Source organism: Pseudochaenichthys georgianus, chromosome 23 (genome assembly GCF_902827115.2).
Source record: "Pseudochaenichthys georgianus chromosome 23, fPseGeo1.2, whole genome shotgun sequence".
Taxonomy (NCBI): Eukaryota; Metazoa; Chordata; class Actinopteri; order Perciformes; family Channichthyidae; genus Pseudochaenichthys; species Pseudochaenichthys georgianus.
The window spans coordinates 20,853,816-20,878,214 of NC_047525.1; the positions used below are offsets into that span (position 1 = coordinate 20,853,816).

The following is a 24,399-nucleotide window of genomic DNA, read 5'->3' on the forward strand; positions in this document are numbered from 1 at the left end:
CCAAAGCCCAAAGCATGCTACCAACACAGCGTCTCAGGGGCAAGCTTAGCACCTTTAAATCAGCCTGCTCAGATTCGGAAGAAAAGCCATCATCAAATCTACATACAGTAGGGGCAATTTAAATCAGCATGCGTGACCTTGTTAAAATCATTCACTTTTTGTCAAATATATCAATTTGTTCAAAACTGCTTAGTATTAACTGTAATTCACTATCAATTCAAAACACATTTGAGTTGACCTTTTTGTTGTCAAGCACCCAGAGGTCATGCACACGTCTTACCTCCCGATTATCCCTGAGGAAGAGATGGGATTGGCAGCAAATTCAGTTCTGGTACTTTGAAATCCAGACAAAGACAAGTGCAATCATCCTCCCACAACCATAAGCACACTTAATACAGCCCTGTCCATCATGTGACTACATATCTCCTCCGTGATTGGTTGGGATTGTCAGTTCTATTGTTGGAGGCAGTTGATGAGTTACACCTGGATAGGAATGCTGCCTTTAAGGGCACCTTGTAAACCGCTACATTCGAGGACTGACATTGGAAATACAAACTCCACCTCAAGGTATTGTTCAGTTGGTACAATGTTGCTGATTTTTTTTTTTTTTTTAAATCAAACTGGCAGAGAGACGCTGTGTGTTGCTGAGGTCGAAGTAGGCTATATGTACAGTAGAAAGGGCCCGCAACACACTGATTATTACATAATTCCTGACAGCACCTGAAGGCAGCAGAAGAATAAAACATGTGTTTTTGTAACATTCATACTTTTCGTGTATGCAATATATTTTGTCTAACTTGCAGGGAAAAACATATATTGTATTTGGCAGCAAAAAATGCTGAAAATGAACTCAAATATTTTGAAATTGTCTTAATAGTAAGTTATTTCATAAGAAAGTAAATTAAAACATGATGGTAATTCATTGTTTTTACACAACTCCCTTTGACATCCAGTTAACTCTCAACATACCAAACTTAGACACATTAACAAAGTTAGCTAGCTCAGAAAACCAAAGTATTCTACCACATACAAAACATATTTGACTCTTTTTTCACATTTCCCACTCAGGTGAGAATCCCACACTTACCTCAATGTACTGCTCAATTCCCCACGTAAAATGCAGCCGAGAAGCGTCCTCCTCTTCGAGCTAACATTAGCAGTTAGCCATGTTTTCACGAACAACCGCCTCCCCATTACATTAATATTATTTTACCAGAGGTTTGTTTTATAAAAAGTATCCCGCGGCTGGTGTGCAACACTTTGTTTAGTCCCGTGACCGCAGTATCCGTCTTCCAGAAACACAATCTTCTGCTAATTAGCGCTAACAACAACAGCACCTGTGGACAGCCAATCAGAATGCAGCAGGGTTACAGACAATCAATGCCTACCATTTTTTTTTTTATCACTAAAGATTTATTTAGGATGGTATACAGTAGCGTTGTTTTCAGGACCTGAAGGCACCTGACACAGATAATTGGTGTGGCCCTGTCCAGGAAAGTGGAATAAAAACACACATTTCAAAAACTATCCTATCAGCCAATGATATAGGGTAGTTTTGAAAATTAATGAACGTTTCTGAGTAGGCTACAGTACTACACTACATTTTACAGTTTGTTACTTTACAGATTAGAGCCGTGTACCTTTGCTTTCAATTAAAATCCCTGTAACTACAACTGTTGAATATTTGTAATAAACTGAGGGATGATAATTATGTTTCTTTAAGGGTTGAGTAAATTCTCCTACTTTGAAAGCAAATTCAACTACTTTAAAATCCTCAAGTCGAGATGTACCATCACAAAGCAGCTCATGAGAAGTTGACAGCGAGAAACATATGATGATCTTGAGACAGTGCTTTAGAACCACCTATATGCTAAATATGAAGGAGTTAACAATAGCACAACCTTAAACAAAATAGGTCTTTTCAGTATATAATGCAGTCTTAGTAAAATGATGGAAGGAAACTTAACCATGTGGAATACCTCAATGTCTTTATTGCTGTTTTTGAGTGAAGCGTACAATGTTTAAAACATTCATCCAGTTGGAAACTGCCCATTTGTATGACATTGGGAGTGTTTAGAGAGGCTACAGATAGTGTGTTTTGCATAGGCTTCGCGCTACACAAACAAGTGTCTGGTTAAACATGGAAGAACTTTAAAAAACATAAAATGGACACAAAGGTTGTAAAAAACAAAAACAGTACGGCATAATGAAACCGCTGTATTTAAAAAAACAACAACATAAATGTCACATTAAATCACGCTTGAAAATGTTTTGGTCAAGCTCCCCTGCTCTTTTCAGGAGCCATGGAATGTGATTGTCACACTTTTGAGCAGTAACATCAATTTAATGCCCCGGCAAATCGTTAATATTATCAAAGCTTGTGCCGCGCAAAAACTATAAAAGGGAATGTGCTACTTAAGACCATGTAAGTGAAAGATAAGCAGGAGAAATCACAAGTCTTAATATTATACGGCGTTGCTTTGAGGCTATCATGTACTGTACCTCAGCTGTCATAAATGTGTCCATTGCAGTCATATGCCAGAAGACTTACATAGTGGTAAATATCCTTGCATTGTACTAGTATCTTGCTATATGCTTAGGCACCCTGATTTTACTTCGTATGCCCTCAATGATCGCTGAGCATAAGAGTGTGCATAGAGGCAATAGAGAAGTTAGTAAAAGTTAAGGTAGATAAAAAAAAGTGGGTTGGAATGCCGATTTCCTACATTGTAAAACCTACAGCGAAGGCACCGTGTGCAGCTGCTTCTTAAAGAGGAATGTTTGAAGATTTTAAAGTGGTCAAACGGGTACAAAAGCTACACAAACAGCTGTAGAAAAGGACAAAACACATTAAAACATAAATAAAATGACATGAAGGATAATAAAAGTCATAATGGCCTTCTGAATATTCAACACTCCGATCACCACCGAAATTAACTGCCTTGTTGGTGAATACAAAATAAGCAAAAAAGACCTTTTGTTGCGAGTATAAAGATGTTATATAAGATACAGTATGATATTCAAAACATCACATGTGCTAACATATATTACTCAGACCATTGCTGCACTATTGGTAAGACATAATAAAAGTGAGATCAGCTAAAATCTACAAGTGCTTATATTTCTATCCTGAACTGGTGAACGTTGAATAAAATAGCAATGTGTGAAGCTTTTGCTTTAAATATAAATAAAATAGGAGATGGAAAATGAACTGTGGGAGGGAGAGAACGGATTTCAACCATCTCTTTGGAATGTGGAAACTACTCCGTCTCTATCAACCGTCGGCATGGAGAACAACACATAAATCTAAATTTAATTAGGTTTTTTTCTTCCTGGCAGGATCGTATAGAGTAATTAGTAATAGTAATTACAAATGTCCAAATTTCACAGCATTTTGTTTCTTTTAGAAAGCAAAAATCATTGTGCAAAGGCACTACACGTGGCAACCGTACAAAAATATGATGCTGTTTCGGTACAGTGCGTGGACAGCGTGTCTCCTGTCCCTCCGTTTTCTGGGGTGGTCATTTTTTGGTTCTTAAGAAAAAGTCAAAGGAAGAGTCTTGGATTGTCGTGGTCCGCAGCTTTAGTGGCTCCTTCATGACATTAGTGTCCCATACCTGGAGAAAGAGGAAAAAACCAGTCCATCAGCGGCTTCACTCTGAGTCTCAGACAGCTGTGGGTTAACAACTCTGACCTTTACGACACACAGAGCAACACACACCACGTGCAGCGCAGTGTCAAGGTGCCATGTTTACTTTAATTAAACGTCAACAGAATCAAACTCAAAAGGAAAAAACATCATATCTTTTCATTATCTATTTCAAAGAATCTAAATAATTATACTTTTATTTCCTTTTCCCCGGGTAAAAAATCTTAAAATAACTTTATTAACCAGGGAACAACACAGAGGGATATTCTGGGGGTGTTATCTTGACTGACTGTATTTGGCTGCCCCACTTTAGCATCACACAGACCCTCACAACTCACATTTAGAATATTAAGGCTCTAAGAGATTAACAACATGAAAAATAAATCATTCGATTAGTCTGAAAACCTTGAAGCGTTAAAAAAAAAAGAGTACTCAAGTAAATCACTGCACTTTCGGAAAATTGTCAGACTTCATGCCAACAATTCAGAAACTTAGCCGAGACGACTTTATTTTTTGAAGCACTGTAATACAGCCGAGCATGTGGAGCGCGTGGCTGCTAACGCGCATGTGGTCCGGTGAGGTGTCAAATGTCTGTAAGGTCCCGCAGCCAACTACGAGCACTAAATACAAAATCTATACAAAGCCTCTGTCATCCTCTGAGTCAGAGTGTGATGGTGTGCTAATCTCCAACATACCAGCTATTAATGTGACAGACACGCTTGGCAGGAGCGCTGCCTGCAGCGAACACTCACACAGGAGAGGCCGGGGTGTGAGCAGTGGACGACACACTGAAGTGAATAAGCTGAGAGGTTTAAGTGGCGTCAAGATGGCTGTTAAGCATGTCTACAGAGTGTGTATCTATGTGTGTGATGCTGTGTCCTTAACAGCCAACACATTGCTCAGACATGTAAAGAATCCCTCAAGGCCAAAGCCCCTCTTCTGTCTGAGGAGGCTGCACTCACGTCTGATTTCAAAATAGCAAGCAATGTTAAAGTGGCATCCTAGCACGCTGCGGAGCAAAAGGCCAAACGGCGACCTGAAAAAGACTGCAGGCGAGGCCATGGAGGGTCGGATATTGGTTTTGTGACACATGGTGTCGTATAAATCAAAGAAGCGGTGACGAGATGACACATTTAACAAGGAGGTCACACCTTCCTCGGGAAAAATGTACTGTTTTTGCTGAAGTGCTTTGTACGGAAGCACTAAGAGGAAAATGAGAGGAAAACAATCTGTGTATTAATGACTCGAGAAGGTTTCCCAGGAACATCTTTCTAAATACTCAGTAAAAATCATGTGATGTTACAAAATAAGTTTGCAGATGTTTTGTAGTCTGGCACATTTAAAACATTTTTTAGCTTTCAAGGTCTGATCTAAACTGTTTTCCCTACCGAGTTTTAAAAAGGGTATTTTCCTGTAGTGGTCCGGATGGTTTTTGTTCAATAAATAAATGATGAATCTAAATCACAACTCCAGAGCTTGATAAAAAGGGCTGGAAAAATAATTGGCATGCTTCCACCATCCTCTCTTCAGGAGATATTTGAGGAGATGGTGAGAAAGCAAGGCCGTACAATCACATGCGACCCCAAACACATCCTGTATAGAGAGTTTGAGTTGCTGAAGGCATAGATTACCAAACTGTAAATTGAACAGGTATAAGTTTTCCTTTGTTCCGCTGTCATCAAGCTGCTGAACAGTCAGAAACAATGATTACGCTGTTAGGAGTTGTTGGGAGGTGCAATGTTTACAGTGTAGTTTGTGCAATGGAGAAGGTTAAATAGGGAAAGTGCAATATGTGTAAATAGGTATGGACACAATAGGGATATGTGCAATTTGATGGACACTATGCATAGGTGCAATAGGGAAAGGGCAATATTTGATTTGTGTATGAATACAGTAGGAAAAGTGCAATATTTGATTATGTATGTGCAATAGGGAAAGTGCTGTACCTGTATGTTTCTTGTTTGTTTCTTTGCCATGTGATCTCTGTTCTGTATCTGTATTTACCTGAATGTTTTATGTGTATTATCTCGAGGTAGTGTTAATTTCGTCAACTATTTTTAAATTTAGTTTTAGTCTTAGTCCTGTGTTAAATTTCCTTTTTAGTTTTAGTCATATTTAGTCACCTTCATCCTGTTTTTATTTAGTCAAGTTTTGGTCGACTAAAAGTCTGAGCATTTTAGTCTTATTTTAGTCAAAGAAAACTAATTATTTTAGTCTACTTTTTAGTCATCAGATAGAACATTTCAGTCAAACTAGTCTAGCCAAAACCAATAATTTGTAATTGTAGTATATATAAATAAATAAGATTATATCTTGTCCTTATTTGATGAAAAACACAGGTTGAATGATTGAGAAGCTTTGCAGAGAGTATCTGGTTTGTGGTGTTTTTACCTGTGTTATGGCCACATTGCTTCCCTTCTGATAAAACAATGCATTCGCTTTTTTTCTCCGCCTCATTGTAGCGAAAATGGGCCCAAATATCACGTTGTTTCTTTCTCCCAAGCAGTGGTGGCTTTAGACTTTTTCGTTGTCAGTCATTTTGACGGATCGTAACATTTCCGTCATAATCCATTATTATCCGTCGAGTGCACAATTTATCAATCACTCGCGCTGACGGGGGGGTATTCGGTTAACGCGAGTGCGACCACTGCTCCCAAGCCCTGTTGCCATTTTATTTTCTGTTAAATAAGGTTAGTTAGACCCGAGTCTTCCTGACGGTTCATATTGTGCCGCTGCCCGGTGTAATTCAAATATACTGCCGCGCGCAGCACAGAAACAGCTGCTGACCTGCCGCAGCACCGGAAATGGAACCGCTGGGAGAAAAACTGACTATCAGAGATGTAACGTTATCTTTGATAATATTTCGTCTCCTCATTTTTCGTCAACGAAAGTAAAGAGAGATTTTGGCATGGTTTTTATTTAGTGAACTACATTTTCGTCTCGTCACTTTTCGTCAACGATATTGCATGATGATTTCGTACAGTTATTGTTTACTGCCGTCGGTGCCGTCTCGTCATCGTCTCGTTTTCGTCATGGAAAAAAAGGTCGTTGGCGAACATATTTCGTCATAGTTTTAGTCAACGAAATGAACACTATCTCGATGCCCAAGACAAATTTCTCCTAAGGGAGACAATAAAGCTCTATCTTATCTTATGGACTTCTTTTTACATTTTCCTTAAGAGTAACATATTAGAGAACACTTAAATCTGAAAAAGGCCTGTCAGGGCTTCCGTACATGCACAAGCTCTGCAGTTACGAGCTGACACTTCTGGTACTTTATAAAATCTCACCGTTGGCGACTGATTTGGTCTCCCCTCCGCCTCCCACCTGCAAAACAAGAAGACAAGAAGGTCACAAGGCAGCAAGTATGAAAAGACATGCAGAAAGCAGAAGATAGCTGCAAAGCCTCCAGTCAGAGCAGCGAGTGCTTCCGCCTATACGAACACTGAACCAGTTCTCCGTCCTCCATCTTTACCCTGCTCGTCTCTCCTTCCCTGACATCACAGCATAGCATGGTTAGGTAATGATAAGGTTGATAACCGCTACCTTTCCTGTCCAGAGCCCTTTCTACGTCAGTGCAGACCACCGCCTTGTGCCCTCCAACCCAACTACTCACTGTGGCGGACCACAGCCTCCGGTCTGGAAACACACTTCACCAGAGGAAGGTTTCTAAAGTGAGTGGGGAGGTAGGACTTTTTTTAAAAAGTGCTGTTTCACTTCTACAAATCAGCTCTACAAACAGTTTTATCTTTGTATATAAATAAAGATAAGACCATTTATTCATAGTCAGGTTTAGTCCAGCTTGTTTAAAAATGTGAGGTGATAACAGTATGTCAAGTCATTGTGCAACTCAGCAAGGCGTCTTAATTCTAAAGAAGGCTGTAAATAGTTTTCCATTAGGGCAATATAACGGCAAGTGGAGTTGGACTGAGCGCAGTGATTTGTGGTCGTCATAAATAGGAGCGGTGATACAGCCATTTGTGAAAAGCAGGCGCTCGGTTTTCTTTTACAACACAGAATTAACCCTCAACTGTAATTCTCTGGATTGTGTTGAGTGGGCTTTAACAAGTTCGGTTGTTAATAGAGTCAACAGCGTAATGGTTTTAAATGAGCGTTGCTACGGCTTTGTTGATATGTTCCCTTTCATCCTTTAAAGTTACAGCACTTGGAACATTTGGCACACATGCTTTACAAGTGTATTCCTTAATGGAAGCATTTTGGAGAGCAGGTCATGTAAACGGCTCAGTATCTACAAAACGCAGACAATTGTTAAATGTTGTGTTTGTGTGTGAAGAGAGAGTATTCAGGAACACATTTTTCAAATCATAAATAACTAACTGTGGACCGAAACTCTTAGATATTATAATTTTTAATTGAATCGAGCAGAAGCCTCAAACCAAAGCAGAGCGGAGCGCAGCTTGCCAACAACACAGATCCAAAAGTTGACAGCAGAAGGTGAGGTCATTCTGTGATAAGCGCTTGGAAGCAACGTGGAAAAGTTACACATTTACCTCTCCAGGCTTATTCCAGATTTAAGGTGGAGGTCAACTAGCTATCAGAGATCTTTTAAAACAAGAACACACACAGATGATTGTTACTCCCATGACACCAAGGTCAGAATCGTGAGATTATTTGAATATCCCGACACCATCTTTTGAACAAAACGATCTTGTGAGTGACGTCTGGAAAACCATGAACAACCACGGGAAATCCTTTCAAGACCACAAAGGGGTCGTTAAAACTTCATCTGGAGGCTGACTTGGATTTCCCCCGCTGGTTGAGACGGGTACTCTGATCAGCGAACACATTCCTCATCATAGCTACCTTGGTGGGAGAGGCACCTTTGTTTTCCCATAGACTCCTCTTGTTGGTGACGTCCACAGGCTTCAGGTCCTGTCAGACACACACAGAAAACAAGAGGCCAAGACAAAGCATCATGTCAGCGGTGCTCAGAGCCTGCATTAGTCATGTTGGCAGAGTGTCTGGGATGTAGAGGAGGGCAGAGAGCTTCCGGAGCAAAGGTTGACACTGTCAAGCAGTTTGGAGGAAGTGGAAAAAAGCACTCTTCACTGTGAGTCTAGGCAATTGTTTGTCAATCAAATGCAAAGAAGTATTCAAAATAATCTGAACATTTTGTCAAAATATTTCCACTTTTTTCCTTTTTACTTTGAAGGAAATATTCATTTGTTGCACTCTCATTAAAAAAAAACCCATTTCCTTTCATATCATCAGCTATGGTAAATTACCTATTGGAGCACAAGCCATAATCTGTGACATGGAAAGCTGTAACATAAATATTTGGGTAAAATATCGCCTAGAGTGAAGAGAGGCATGATATACGCACTGAAAAACCCCACTCTGCTGGTAAAGCTTATGATCGGCTGGAGATAAAATGCTTAAGTGACACTGTATAGTAAACTGCTGCCAAGGCTACAGTGTCCACACGCACTGTACATGTATATTATGACAGATGTAAGAGTGGACTGAACACACACACACACACACACACACACACACACACACACACACACACACACACACACACACACACACACACACACACACACACACACACACACACACACACACACACACACACACACACACACACACACACACACACACACGTATACATCACTTCAGGGGACATTACATTGACTTACATGCATTTCCTGGAGACTTATCCTAACCTTAACCATAACCAACACATGCCTAACCCTAATCCTAACCCTAAATCTTCACCCTAAAATTAATGATTCGACCTCCATTTTGTCCCCATAAGGGAGGCCAGTCCCCACAGGTGACTATGTAAACAGATGTAGGTCCCCACAAGCATAGTAATGCTAGACCACGCACGCACACACACACACACACACACACACACACACACACACACACACACACACACACACACACACACACACACACACACACACACACACACACACACACACACACACACTTCTAAAAGTGACTTTGCTTGGTGGCCACCAGGTGGTGCCAGATAGATAATATCTCAACCTGACCAATGGATAATTGGAAATAAGATTATAAAAAGGTTTAAAATGAAGTCCTACCGACAACTGATCGGGGGAACACGATGACAATTAACTCGATCTTTGTCTGCTAGCCAATAGAAACATGCTAGCTTGTCCCACAACTATATTATATATAAACTGCAACCCCTGGTGGACGACGGGTTGCCAATGGAAGTAATCGTTGTTGAACAAGTATTCTGTTAGCATTGTGCCCTTATTGTTTTTCCTTCTGGTGGTTGCAGTTTAATGAATATGTGCATGTCTCTATCATATGCCTACTTTAAAATCAGTGAGAAGAGCACAGAGAAAAAGGAAATCAATATATACTATATCTCTCTTGTGAAATATAACCGTTACACAGTGTGCACATGGTTTCTGAGCTCTACAGTACATGCACTGTGCTTCCTGAGGCAGAGACAGGGGTTGCTACGGTGACGACCTACCGTTGGCCTTCCTCCTGCCGCTTTGCCGCTCTCCGGGGTTTTATTCAGCCAGTCGTTAATGCGACCCGCCACGCCTGTCTTCATCACAGCTGCTTCCTGTTTGGATAAGGTTAAAGGTCAGCTGAGCCTGTTCGTCATCGGCAACGAGGCCGAGCAGGAAGTGGCCGTGCATTGGGCTCTTTCCTCTCTCTCTCTCTCTCTGCTCCAGTCACTCACAAAGTTTCATTAACTCTCCTCCCACACCTCGTCTCTCACCTTGAACGGGCTTCCCCCGTTTCCAGGTGTGCCGAACACGTTGCCCTTCTCCCACATGCTCTTGATGCTCCGGATGCTGTCGGTCACCATGGGGAGATCCACGGCTCCGGAGCGAGGGGACTCCTTGTTCTCTCTCTGCGGGGACAGAGAAGTGGGATTACATTGGTGGCAATCAGGGGTGTCTGTGCTGATCAAGCTGTTTATTTCTTTTTAAACAAACCCACAAGAGCTTGACATTAATGCAACTTCTAGACCTGGAATAGCAGTAATTATTTTTAGCATACAAGCACTGGAATCAGATCAGATAAAAGGTTTTTGGTTAACATACATGAAAGAGTTTTATTTACATTTTTTATATTAAAAGAAGAAATGTATTATTTTTTAACATTAATGATAAGAAAGAGTTTCCTTTTTTACATCCTCCTGATAGTCGCTATACAGTTTATTTAAATGTGAATATATATGTAATTTTAAAATATCTAGGAGTAAATTGTGTTTGTTTATGTGTTCTTGCAAAAGTCTTAGATAAGTCTATTATAAAGTTATAATTTCTCACACCTCTTGTGCATTCCCAAGTGAAATAGGGCAAATGTTTTGCTTGACATGGATATACAAAGGGAGTAAATACATGTTTCACTGTAGTGGACGCCACACTGCTTCTTAGACAGTGGTTCTCAAACTTTTTTCATAATGTACCCCCTTTGAAAAAAATATTCAGCCAAGTACCCCCTGATCAGCGCCAACACAATTTGTTAGGGGAAAAATGCCTATATAAAGAGGTACAGTACAGTGCTGCACCATCAGAGTCTGATTTATCAAAACAACAACATTGTAACTGAGAAACACTTAAATGCTACATTTAAAATGTTTACAATCCATCACTAAATTCATGGCAAACCAATTTTAACATCATGCAATAACACTAAGACGACATTAGTTGCAAAAATTGCACTTACAATTTAGAGAGAAACATGGGCTTGAGCTTCACTGAGGATCTTTGTCATTCTGACAGGGAGGCAACTGCAGTTATTACACTTCACGTTTTGAAATGTGTGTAACTCTGTTCACATAAAACCCACACTGCTCAAACTTCCTTACTTTTCCTAAAATTGGTATATTTATTTATTTTGGGGCGTGGGGAATGAAGAGAAAAAATATATGAGCATTTTATGAGCATGGGATTTGGACCCCTCATATAAACATATGCATAATGCTGCGCTATACTTTGCGGCCACACGCCGTTGCCAAGCAACGCTTATTGTTTAGGTGTCCTTTGATAAGCAGGCAGTCATATAATTAACTAGAACTAGCTAGATCTGATAGATTTGGACATACATGCGAGTGAAGTATAACCGGACGCGAGAGAGGGATCAGAGATCAGATCAGCTGCTGCTGACGGAGAACACGCAGCTCTGCATGATCACAGCTCCGCCGCTGTGACGGACCGTTGAGTGGAGCAACATTAACTACACTAAGAGTTAGACCTAACACACTTAGCTAGTTTATCTAATCTGGAACTAGCTAAACTAGTTATAGATATATTTATTCTTTACTGTCGGGTCACTTATTACAGGTTCAGCGAGCTGCACGAGACTGACGGGCTGTCAGGAGAGGGAGAGGAAAAGAGAGCACCCCGTTTACTTTCCCCATGTTATTATCCAGAGTTACTGTAAACCTTTGAATAAACTAGTTACTATTAGTAGTTTGTTTAAATGCATTACTTATGTTTTTTTATTTTCATTAACATAAAATAAATCTCACGTACCCCCTGCAGTACTCCAACGTACCCCTAGGGGTCCGCGTACCCCCATTTGAGAACCACTGGTGTAAGAGATGCTAACCTGAGCAGCAGAGGTGTACTGCTCCAGCCTGTTGTCTATCTTGGACACCAGAGGAGTAGGAGACGCCTTCACTGTGCTGCTGGGCAGAAGAACAATAGTTAGCATAAACAGCATGGGACCACTTTGAATATTATACTCAAAGTTGGAATTGAACTCGGGGTTAGATTTGTTTTTAATTCCACATAACTGTGAGGTTTACATGCACCACTAGAGGCTTTGTTCGAGGGAGAAAACATGACATTTCAATATGCTTGTACCTCTTCTGTGCAGATTTGTTCAGGAACTCTGCCCTCTCTCCAATCTGTGGAGAAAGGTTATTACAGCTCCAGGTTAATAAACACAGCAGTGATGCTCAACACACGCATACAACAACATTTCCTTAACTCGTCAGTAGCCGTAAAACAGATGTTAAACTTCCTCTTGTCCTTCTATTGTGTCTTAAAGGGGCCCTATATGCTCAAATGTGTATGTTGTGCCTCTACTGCGACATGTTTTAATGTTCAAATAGGTCTTTATTGTTCATACTGCCTGTGCTGCAGCACCTCTTTTCACCCTCTGTCTGAAACCAGGGCCCAGTCTGCTCTGATAGGATAGCTGGCCGAAGCACGATTGTTATGTACTGAAGTGTAGTGAAGAAAGAAGTAAACAAAGGTGTCCAATGAATCTATAGAACATACTACACGAAAAGGAAAACCCCCAAAACCATAACAGGGCCTCTTTAACTTTATTGTAAAGCATCCCTAACTTTAGTTTAGTAGTCAATTTGTAGAAAAACCTATGATGTCTGGTCCTAAGATGATTCATAAACTAAATACTTGTTTATGCTCAGTGGACTAAGACAGACCACATATTTTAAAAGGTTAATATATATTTTTCTTTAAATGGACAAAAAGCTGTAATCTTGTACCCTCCATGTGCAAAATGCTCTCAGACACATGCAGACACACACAGACGGGAACACAAATGCAAGTTCTGCCGTGAGACTGTGGGAATCTCAGAGGATTGTTTATGATATACGAAAAGAGGCTACAAGAGGGGGCAACGCATGCGTTCCTCAGGCGCTCACCACCCTTTAAACGGACAAACTGCAGAAAAAGCTCCCCCCCCCCCTCCTCCCTGTGAAAAAGGGACCTCGCTGCTACCGAATGTGGGAGTTCCCAAAATACTCCCCGACAGGAAATTCCCCATTCTCAGATGCATTTTAAAGAGCCGCAGCCATCCGAACGCAGTTACAGTAACCCTGTTAACCCTAATCGCTTTCCTGCACCCCCCTGCCCTTCACTCTGTCCCTCTGCCCTTCTCTCTCAGGGAACACTGTACTTCATCTAATGTACGGAGCAGCGCTACATGCTGGGTTACAGCTGATAACTTGTCGGCAAGCTCCCGGGACTTTGTGTTCCAATGGGAGGTGATTGCTGATAGTGTAGCCAGAGCCACGCGTTGTCCCAAAAACTGAACAACGTCAAAACATTGTATGTTCCGAATAGCATGGATAACGTTTTTAAAGAACTGCAGAAGCTGGAATACAAAAATGTTAGATTTACATGAGAAATACGAATGTTTATTTGGCACTACCAGCATGAGACACGTTTTAAAGATGCCCATATCAATATTTTTCACGTCAACATGTGAAAGTTATTACTTTTAATAATGAAACTACAGATAATAATCAGCCAACTCTGCAGTTCTCTTCTTTTTTATAGCATCTTTCAGCTCACTGTTTTAGTTATGGAAGTGCCAACAATTGCAGTTACTTGAATGGCCACTCCAATTTCCCTGTTGGTGACAAGTATACAAGCTGACTTTTTAACTCTTTCTTATAAGCTATGTTACAACTTAGATATTAGGGGGTGTGGCCGCTTTGAGTGACAGGTGTGTGCAATACAACGTTTCTAACTGGGCCTTCCTCAGTTATCCATTTTCATTCGTATTTGCCAAAATGGCGCACTGAGCATCAGAAACTAATGGGACTAAGTTGATGTTTTAAACAGTCTTTATTGTTTTGCTTATTCTTGCCACTTACATGAACTCATCTGTTTCCATGAAAAAGCTCTCACAAAACAACTGTAAGCTACTGTACCTACAAAACTCATTGTGTGAGCATTTAGAAGCTAAAGAGCTGAATATGTAACTCAGAAGTTGGTAAGACCAAGGTGAAAATGTACTTTATATTCATCAAGTGATGAAAGTCAATAAGTAAACACACTAAATAAATAACCACTCATTTGCTGGCAGATTAGCCATATCAACCGTTTAGGTCATTTGTGTTTGTAGCTTCCACTAAGTGACGACAAATAATCAAGTTGTCTTTTTTTCCCTTGTTTTTTATCAAATGTTCTCATTAATCTAAAAGCTATTATCTCAGATGTGAAAATGTCCCCTTTTCGCTGTAGATGAACTCAACTGAAGATGGAAGATATAACAAATACAGCAACTGGATCATCAGCTGGTAATACAACGTCACATCCACAGAATAAAGGATAGGTACGGAAGGAGAAGAACAAGCTCAGCACAGCAACAATTCATACACAACACAGTGTGGCGTGTATGAAAAACACACACACACACACACGCACACGCACACACACACAGCAGTACCTACAGTGAACATCACCACAAAGTAGAGCTGTGTCTGAGAGGCGAGTGCATTGGGGTGGAGAATGGCAGTTGAACATTATTTACAAAAGTAACCACAGACAACAAGCCGGGCTGAGCCTCTCGTATGGATTCTCAGCGGGACGGGCCAGATGGATATTACTGCTAACTGTCACTAATTAGATTTTCTCCACTGGCTGAAAATCCCCCTCGATTTTCACTGTGTGGGAGTTGGCTTTTGGCAACACTGGAGACATTTATTCACAAATGAGTCGATTAAACGTTCCTCGGCCGTGACAAACATTTATCTTCGAGTGACACGGGGGGGGGTTGATTCATTTTTCTGGGTTATCATGGCATAGAATTAAAGTGAACAGTGAAAGGAAACTCGCCAGACTTTCCCACATCTCTCGTAGTTCACCGAGGCTCTTTCTATTCCTAACTCCCTCATCTCGTCAGAAAACACTTCATGCAGAGAGCTCGAGAGGTGAGATGCGGGTCATCTGGCGCTTGATCTCGCCAAATATTTAGAATATTTAGCTTGAGCTTTGCTGCTCTGCCGGATGAGATATATTGACTCTATTAAAACCGACAACTGCATTGGACGGGATGCAAATACAGACAGAAAAAATACAACACGGGAAAAGAGGATTACTGTCTAAATACTTTAAAGTATCCTTATGAAGGGCTGACTGATCATTGCATGCCTGTGAAGCTTGACATTCCCCTACATGTTGACACATTGCAAGAGGTTGTTTAGATGAATATGTAATGGCAATAAAAAGCATTAAATTAGGATGGTTGTGTTTTATTGTTTTTTTTATTTTATTAAAATGAAACGTTTGTCTGCTTTAACACAAACTGCAATCATTAGCATCTATCACTAATTTTAATAGAATATTCATTTATTTATCGTGTCTCTTGACGGAACTTTGGGATTTTAGCCTTTGCAGAATATGTACACGCCCACAACCTACACAACGCACTACAGTTAAGGGAAAATCCAAAAAGCTAAAAAAAGACACTTTTAAAAAAATAATATTACAAGAACTAACTAGCTCTGAAATCTTATTTTCACATTTTCTTTACGCAGCATCCACCGATGAGACTGCTAAGTGGCTAAACTAAAAATATATCACCACAAAAACTAGGATGCATGAGTTTTAGGGAACGGTCATTTGGCAGATAACACCGGACGGACACTCTCCTGTTGGACGCAGGGCAGAGGGGGAGGGGGCTAAAGTGGCGAACTGACCTTCAGAGAGGAGCCTCGAGGGCTGACGCACTTGAAAGGCCGGCCCTCCTCGTCCATGTCCTCCACCTTCTGCCTCTTCTCAGCTGCCTCGGCTCTCCTCCTCTCAATCTCCTCCTTCATCTTCCGCTTCTCCTCCTGAGAAGAGACAGATGTGTTTTGAGTTGTTCAGCTGTTGCACATCTGATCGCAATACGAGAAAGACATTAAGTGGTGATCCATCACGTCATCTTTTATTTCGCACCATGAGTTCATTTCAGCGGAGCATTAAGCAGGTGGCGCTCTGTCCTTTGGAAGCCTCGCCATGCAGGATATTGCTGCTTATGCTAACTGCTAGCTTGTCTTGTATTTACTCCAAACATACCCCTGTTGCTGCGGGAAACCTGAAGCACAGTGGATTTTCCCTGGGAACAAACTACCCAGTGAGTGCAAAGTCTTTTGAGAACTGGCTGAATAACTTTCATGTGCTTTATGGGTCATTATATTGAATAGCAGAAGCCACCAACATGATAGACAACAAACAATCTGTGACTCTTTCTAATCCATTCCAATGAAGCTGGTCACCAAATTCAATTACTCAAAGCTAATTCTTATTTACAGGGATTGTCTGCCCCAGGAAAAAACAAAACACATCGGAAAGCTTGAGGCCTACAGACTCTAATTTGTTTCCCCTCAAATTATTATTGTATGAATCATTTGTACTGTATTCAGAAGAGGGCTGGTGTTGGCAGTATATCAGCCCTCTCCAGCAGCCTTGTCTTGGTTAATTAGGCTCTCTGTATCTCTGGGCCATCTTTTAATTACAAAGCAAAAGGCCTCATTATCATCACACAAGACGAGAAGAACAGGGGCAGATAGCGAGAGGCGCACCGCCACATTCAGAGCCAACATCAACAAAAGAAGAGCGGTCAGGGTAATGGGGAGAACGCAGAAGGGAAAGTAGACGACATGGCGTGGTTAAATACAGATGTGAGCACGGAAGGAAGGGAAGGTTATCACATTGTTTCTACATAAGGACGACTTCTTTGTAAGAGGAAGGAATGACACGCGGGAGTTACACGTTGGGACCCCCAACAGGTCACGATGACAGTCAAATGTGACGCATTGGTTTCAGCCATCAACATGAAAGTGGTGGTGCAATCAAAAAAGAAATATTTAGATGTAACGAAAGAATTAAAATCATAAAAGTAAGGCACAAAGGGAAATTTGCTTTCAGCCCTACAGGTGGGAATCAGTCCTGATTAGCAAGCTACGCTAACTAGCCTCTGCCATAGAAGTTTAAAGGGGTCCTATTATGCTATTTTTTAGGTCGTGCCTCTACCAATAGAAGTGCAAGTGTTACATGGTGGTGTCACTCTGTTACAGAAGTAAACAAGAGAAACTCCCCCTGGAGGGTCCACAGGGATTTTAGCCTTAGCAGGCCATTTACACGCACAACAACCTATAACACTACAGGAAAGGGAAACCCCCAGGAAGCAGAATAGGACTCTTTAAACTAGCTGGATTGTGCTCCAGTTGTTTGCACCGCATGGTAATTGACAGCCTGTCTCCTAGCAACACAGCCTCTCAGGTGTCATGTATGGGAAACACCCACACAAGTTCACAAACATCTCTAATAAAATGTTTGATATGAAACACCACTGAACACTAGAATGTCAGAAGGATGAAGGGGGAAAGAGACGTAGGCTGACAGAGTTGAACTGATCAAACTGCATCCATAAAGTGAACTGGAAAGAGAAAACTCAAGGCGTCTCTTCCTCACCTCCTCTCTGGCTTTCCTCTCGGCGTCCTCCTGCTTCTTCTGCCTCTCCTCCTCCTCCAGCACCTTCTTCCTCTCCTCCCTCTTCCTCTTCAGGTCCTCCAGCTCGGCTTCGGCCTCCTGCTGATTCTGCCTCATCTTCTCGAACTCCTCGCTCTCGGTGTCGTCGCGGCGGCGCTTCAGCTCCTCCAGCTTGCGCTCGGCCTCCAGGCGGGCGGCGTCGTCCTGGTCGTCGGACGCCTCGGGGGAACGCGCACTGCCACGGCTGGGACGGACACGGGTCAGAGAGCACAGGTGTGGAACACGACATTCAGGTTAGCGCTTGACATTTGATACAAGGTGAATATTTAAGCAGATATTGTCTCTTTCATGGACAAGCAAACAGACAAAAACAAGCGTGCAGACAAACACATACCAAGAATCACCTTTGCAAAGATAATGTTACAGCCTAGCTCAGGTTTCCTCCTGAGGGACGAACTGCAGGTGACTTCAACACTCCTGCTCTGCCCCAGCTACACAAACAGCTTGTTGCTTGGAAATCAGTTTCAGACACTTTTTTTATAATTATGTTGCTTATGCCTCAGGCGATACTTCCATGCTTTTATACCAGCAGGAGCGACAAATAATAAATGCGGAATTGCAACATTAGTGAGTTCTTCCGTGGCTAAACTGAAGCTGTTCGGCATATGCAAACACTGTGAAGTGTTATGACCAACAGGAACATTTCTCCTGCATCGTTTCTTGGAAAAAGACCCAGACTGCCATTGTATAATTTAGGAAATACAGGATGTGTTATGTTTCCTTAAAAATGTAATACTTTTTGCCTCAATGTAATGCTATTAACTTCAAATCTCGTAGGAATTAGGGATGGGAACGATTAATCGAATATTCAAAATTATTCAGGTTTCAAATATGAGTTATGAATATTTTTATAGTAATTTTATTTTTTTGGGAGGGGTGCCTAAGTTGATTACATATGATCAAATGGAATAATTCAATTTATAGACAGTGTGTTAGGTCTAAAGGTGTGTTTTGCTCCGCTCACCGGTCCCTCTCAGCGGGCAGGTGCTGATCTCTCTCTCGTGTCCGGTTATACTTCACTCGCGTTTATGTCCGAATCCATCAGATCTAGCTAGTTCTAGCCAATGATACGGCTGCTGCCCCTCCCTACTCACAGATCACGCAGACTCAAACCTCATCTTAGGCCCAAATTCCAGCTGAGAGGGTCTTCTCTGCAGCTGAGTAGACATGCTCGTATTCTTAAAGAAGAATGAGTATTGAATAGCTGCATTCTGTGCATAGCCCTGTTATAGGTTGTTGATCTCTGTTGTCACGGGTTACGTTACCCTAACCCGTTGTGTTGTTCGTGTTTGATCCTCTTTCATTTAAAAACCAAGTTATGTTTTAAGCATGAAAGCTGTAGGCCTATAGCTGTCAACTGTTCAAACTGTGATCACCAGTTGAATACATTTGACAAATTCGACTTGGTTTCTAGACTTATTTGAACATGTATTTCTTTATTTTTCAAAAATGAATTATTATTATTTATTTTTTTGTATAAGAATTTCCCACATTATTATTTCATTTTTTTTAGGATATGTAAATTTCGGTTAATCGGTTAACCGTTTTTTTGGGGGTCGAATATTCGAATATACATTTGCTTTCAAATTCCCATCCCTAGTAGGAATACATGTATTTCCCTCACACTGCTGGATATAGTATTTTGGAAAGCAACAGCGAGCCCTGTTCTGTTTTGTATCTTAATCTTTACGACTGAACTTTGAGAAAAGAATATTAGGTCACAGCAGTACGTTTTACACAACTCAGAAACAACCACTGAGCGGTATACTTATTTCTTCATTTTTAATGCATATATTAGGAAAATTCATTTGACAGAAATTCAATAAATTGGAAAGCCAAGAATGTTATAAAAGGCTGCATGTTTTTTCAAGTATCTGTTTTTAGAATCAACTACTTAATTATTTAAAGCCTGACTAAAAATATTTCTTGTTGCTAATCTGTAATGGTATCAGCCAGGTTGGAGAATATTGTATTGTGCTGGCTTATTACTTCCTTATTGTTCCTATAATAAAAAAGGAGAATATATATGCAATTGGATTATATTTATATTTGTAGTCTTAATATTTTAGCAACATTGCTATTCAGGCACACATTCTTTACTCAAATTGGGACATGAACTTTGTTTTTAAATGATTCATCAGACCTGGCTATCCCCAATCTGGCCTCAGTGGAAACCCATGATGTCACTCGATGTGTGTGTGTGTGTGTTGTGTGTGTGTGTGTACCTCTGGGTCCTCTCAGGTTTCCTGTGCTGTTTGGGAGCCTCCTCCTCGTGCATTCCTCCGTTCTGCTTCCTCTGCTCCTCCCTGTCCCTTCCTCTCTCATTCACCTGCACAGAAACACCCGGAACAGTGAGCAAGGATGCGATTGGTGGGCAGGCTGATTGTCATGTGACATTGCGGGATGTCCAATAAATAAAGAGAACACCCCAAACAAAAACAACACAGCAGAACATCACGTCACACGGCGTCCACTCCAAACTACTACTGAGACAGGATTAACTAACAGGTGGTCAGGAGTGTTATCAAAACGTCCTTCAGCTCAAATAAATTATAATTATTATAAATCGCAATGCGTTCACAGCCAGTCAGGATTTTAAAGCACCATATATGATCAACCTGTCGCAGAGGGGACGTGTGCCTTACTGCTTATGGCATCTAGCCGTGGCCACTTTGACATGAACTTGCTGTAAATAGCTCTTTGCAACAATCTTACATTTAGAAAGAACACTTTGAGCACTGTTGTTTCCTACGACATCAAAGGCATCTTGAAACTGAGAGGAGTTATCTTTAAAAAGGTCACACACCTAGGCTGACTACAACATAAAATGCTTTGGTCATAAAGGAGTTTTGTTTTTGTAAGATAAGGTTACAGAAGAAAGTAAATAAGAGTTTTACAGGCACAGCTTATGGGTTGCAGGATTAATTGGAGGTTTTTATTGATGCATTAAAACTGTTTATTGGCTGCTTCAACTCTAAAGAACCTACTACATTATATCTTGGACAAGTTTGTGATTCAGTAGTCCAATTTCCAAATGACATTTTCTTATTTTATCCCCTCATTTTAGGAGTTTCAAATAAAAATAAAACCTTGAACGGTGTCATACATTGACTGAAGGTATACGCGTGATATAATGGATTCATAATGTCCGATGCAGTAAACCCAGTTATTAGTTTGAGTTGCATTATGTCTCGGTGAGTATTTGGAGTGGAGTCAGTGTTATAAGTGTTGCTGCTCTCATTGCTGAGGTGGAAGACATGCAGAGAAAACACGGTGACCACGGAAACGTAGGCTCAGTTATCGCCACTTTGCAAACGGTGCAAGCCACACTGTGACGACAGGGGGAGTCTGGGTAATTTCAGCGTCTGGCTCCGAAATAAACGACCAAATCAACAAGATGAAGATTTTTGTTGTGGTTAGATGTTTACTTATGTCTGTTAAGATGCATAAAGAAACTGAAGTTACCCAGAGAGATTGTCAGTGCTGTGCATCACACCTCTACTGTACATCTTACCACAGGAGTTATACCTCATTATCCTCTGAATGCAGTATCTCAGAGACCTCATTGTCCTCATCAGTGACATCTCTGAGACACATGGACTTCTTCTCTGATGAATACTCTACATAATCATCCCCAGGTACCTCCTCAGCCTCCTCTGATGCTACTGCATTCTCCTCAGTCACTGAACTTGCTGACTTGACCTGGTTTGAAATCTCACTGACTACTGAATCTTCTTCAGTGGGTGCCTATGGGAAAGTTGTACATCATTTCTTTGAAAGAAAGATCAGCGATGGCCTAAAAGGATGTGCATAAAGCAGTCAGAAAATGGATGACCATACCTCGTTTTGCATTTTAGGTTCTTCAGGTGATTCCTACAGAAACAAGCATGACATTTGCATGGACTATGAACGATACATTAAACGGCTGAAAAAGGTGTCTCAACATATTATGTTCCAACACTGCATTATGTAACAACCGGACAAAATGTAACCCATATTCACTTCATTATTAAATGAATCCTACAATTCGGAAAAATCTGCCACATATTGGAAGAACAGCTTCTTTCCATCTCCCCCATCCCACCACAACCACAACCACAATATAATAACTGTTTATTTAGCATTTACGGTTATTTTTTTAGCATCTATTTATGAACACCCACTCATATTTAAATGTTGTTGTCAGTAAAATGTGTAAATATGTACATTTAGACTCCTTCTAGAGCAAACGTTGGGATGTTACGTGTATAACACACTACCGGAAAGAGTAGACCCAAAAAGCATAATCGGCCCCTTTCATTAATGTTCTACAGAATGACGGGAGATGTAACACATTTTGCATCATAGCTGTTAAAAAAGCAGCAGATTATAACAAAATACAACCTTTATTAAATAATGATAACATTTTGTCGGGTTATTACATAATGTGATATAAAATAGTGACTCACTTGGTCTCTCATGTAGGACCTCCTTGGTTTATCCTCCACCAGCTCCACTTTCTGCTCCTCCTCTTCATCCACACCTTCATCTGCCACCTCAGGAGCAGCCTCCTCCTCTTCTTCTTCCTCCTTCTGCTCTCTCCTTGAGCTGTACGACTCCATCTTCTCCTCTTCATCCTCATTGTCACGGTTACGACCCCTGCGCGTGGAGGATGGCCTCTCCTCCTCTGCGTTGTTTTTCTCCATGGTGACGCCGCCGCTGCTGCTGCTGTTACCCTCTGCCGGGTCCATCTCGTTCTGTCTGTCCAGCGCCTCCTTCATGCGTTTCTGCCGTCTCTCCTCTCGTTTGGCCATGCGGTCAATCAGGACCTGCTCATCGTCGTCTGCGCCTCCTCCATAGGAGCTGCTCACAGACACCGTCTCGCTCACACTAGGAGGAGAGAGAGGGAAGACAAACGTGTTATTGTGTGGCCTTTTGTGAATGAGGAAAATGCCTCGAGTCCGTTAACCACTGAGATGCCCAACTTGGTCAAGGCCTGTAAGTTCATTGAATGTCATAGTTGTTCATCTTAAGGTAAAAAAAGTAGGGCAAACTTCCCAAAACAAACAAAACGTTCTGAAGTCATTTGGACCAGGTCAACTGCATGACTGCACTCATGCTCACCTTCTCTTGGTTGCAAAAAAGACATAATCCTGTGAAAGGAAATCAAGGTTTCCAGAGAGTGGCTGCAACATCAGTCATCCCTTCAGCCAGTATGGAGGCTGCTGGGAAATGGCTTTATTGGCAGGTCTTTACCACAGATATGCTTAACAACTATTGGTCAGACTTTAAAAATAAACAGAAAATCAGTACATTGCTCTTGGATTTCAGGCCTAGAGTTTAAATGGTATCCTTGACTCAATCGCTCTTTTGTATACGTTAGAGGAAAAGTCAAGGAATTACCAAAGTCTGTATAATACATCCTCTGGGGAACACGAACGTCTGTACAAAATGTGATGAATCAAATAGCTTTACTTAAGTCTAGACTAAAGTGCTGGACCAACTAAATGGCTAAAAACGATTTATTTATGATGTATATTCTTCAATTGACATTATAATATTCTGAGCTAAAAGTCTGGCAAACATTATCCTTGCATTCACACAATGGCTATTCAACTGTAGGTCCAGTCTCAGCATCCTTCTGCACAATCCCCTTGTTGTTTGACTTGCCCAGGATGTATCTCTGAGCTCATAGAGAGGAAACATTCATATTCACAAAGCAGCGTCTGTGTTTCTGGATGTCAGAGCAGCCCACTACTTCCACTGGTTCCAAGACAATTGATCTCATAGCCAAAAGAACGGCATATAAACGGATATTGAGCCCCTTTGTTCTTATGGTCGGGCTTTCTGATGGATTGGTATGAGATCATCTCATGTCGACAGCTGGGACCGGGTAGAGAGTGGAGTACTTTATGCATTGGTTGACCTGAATGCATTCAAGGATGCAAAAAATAATGAATGGTTTGCAAAAAGCCACTCCACAAGGATTCCATCAAACAACACCTGAACATTTTACAATATGTCATTTTAGTTTGTCATCTTAATGAGGCACAGCAGGCCTATCCAGCTTTGGGTTTCTTTAAATGTTAAAGTGCTGTGCATGGGGCTCTTTTATAAGAAATACTCTTTATCTTAAGATTTTGGAGGCTGTATTTTAAGCCAGAAAACACATATAGTATAGTCAAAGATAATCCATAAGGTTGGGGTTATATCTGCTTTAGCATGTATTGCTAGTGTTAGCATGCCCAGCTAACAGGCTACAACTGGCAATAGTTACTGAGTGTTACTTCCAAGGTTTCTGGGGTTAAAATAAAAAGGCCAGTTTAACACTACTACCTCCACTGTTATGTCATTATTTCGATACTTTCACATTTTACAAGTAGTATAACGTTATCACCTATCCTGCCTTACTAGGGTTTAGTGAATTTAAACCCCAACAAACCCAGCTTATGTCAAAAGACATATTATTTGTCAAACACAAAGGTAAGTATTTAACCTAGAAGCCTT

The 24,399-nt window shown here is 41.0% G+C and overlaps 1 protein-coding gene across 4 annotated transcripts in view; it reads right to left on the bottom strand.

Moving 5' to 3' along the window:
* Positions 1-1,967: 1,967 nt before the first annotated feature.
* cald1a (caldesmon 1a) overlaps positions 1,968-24,399 on the bottom strand; it is a 57,565-nt gene continuing 35,133 nt past the window's right edge. For 2 of the 4 annotated variants that reach the window (XM_034112329.2, XM_034112330.2), the window contains exons 4-14: positions 22,362-22,782; positions 20,139-20,242; positions 17,836-18,097; positions 16,077-16,211; positions 12,484-12,527; positions 12,227-12,305; positions 10,386-10,520; positions 10,131-10,226; positions 8,474-8,542; positions 6,940-6,976; positions 1,968-3,617 (exon numbers count right to left, since the gene is read on the bottom strand). In XM_034112329.2, the coding sequence (XP_033968220.1) occupies positions 3,604-3,617; positions 6,940-6,976; positions 8,474-8,542; positions 10,131-10,226; positions 10,386-10,520; positions 12,227-12,305; positions 12,484-12,527; positions 16,077-16,211; positions 17,836-18,097; positions 20,139-20,242; positions 22,362-22,782 (1,396 nt within the window). In that variant the 3' untranslated portion in view covers positions 1,968-3,603. Of the gene's footprint in view, positions 3,618-6,939; positions 6,977-8,160; positions 8,213-8,473; positions 8,543-10,130; positions 10,227-10,385; positions 10,521-12,226; positions 12,306-12,483; positions 12,528-16,076; positions 16,212-17,835; positions 18,098-20,138; positions 20,243-22,361; positions 22,783-24,399 lie in introns of all 4 variants that reach the window. The other 2 variants (XR_004554457.2, XM_034112331.2) reach the window with 2 other exon arrangements.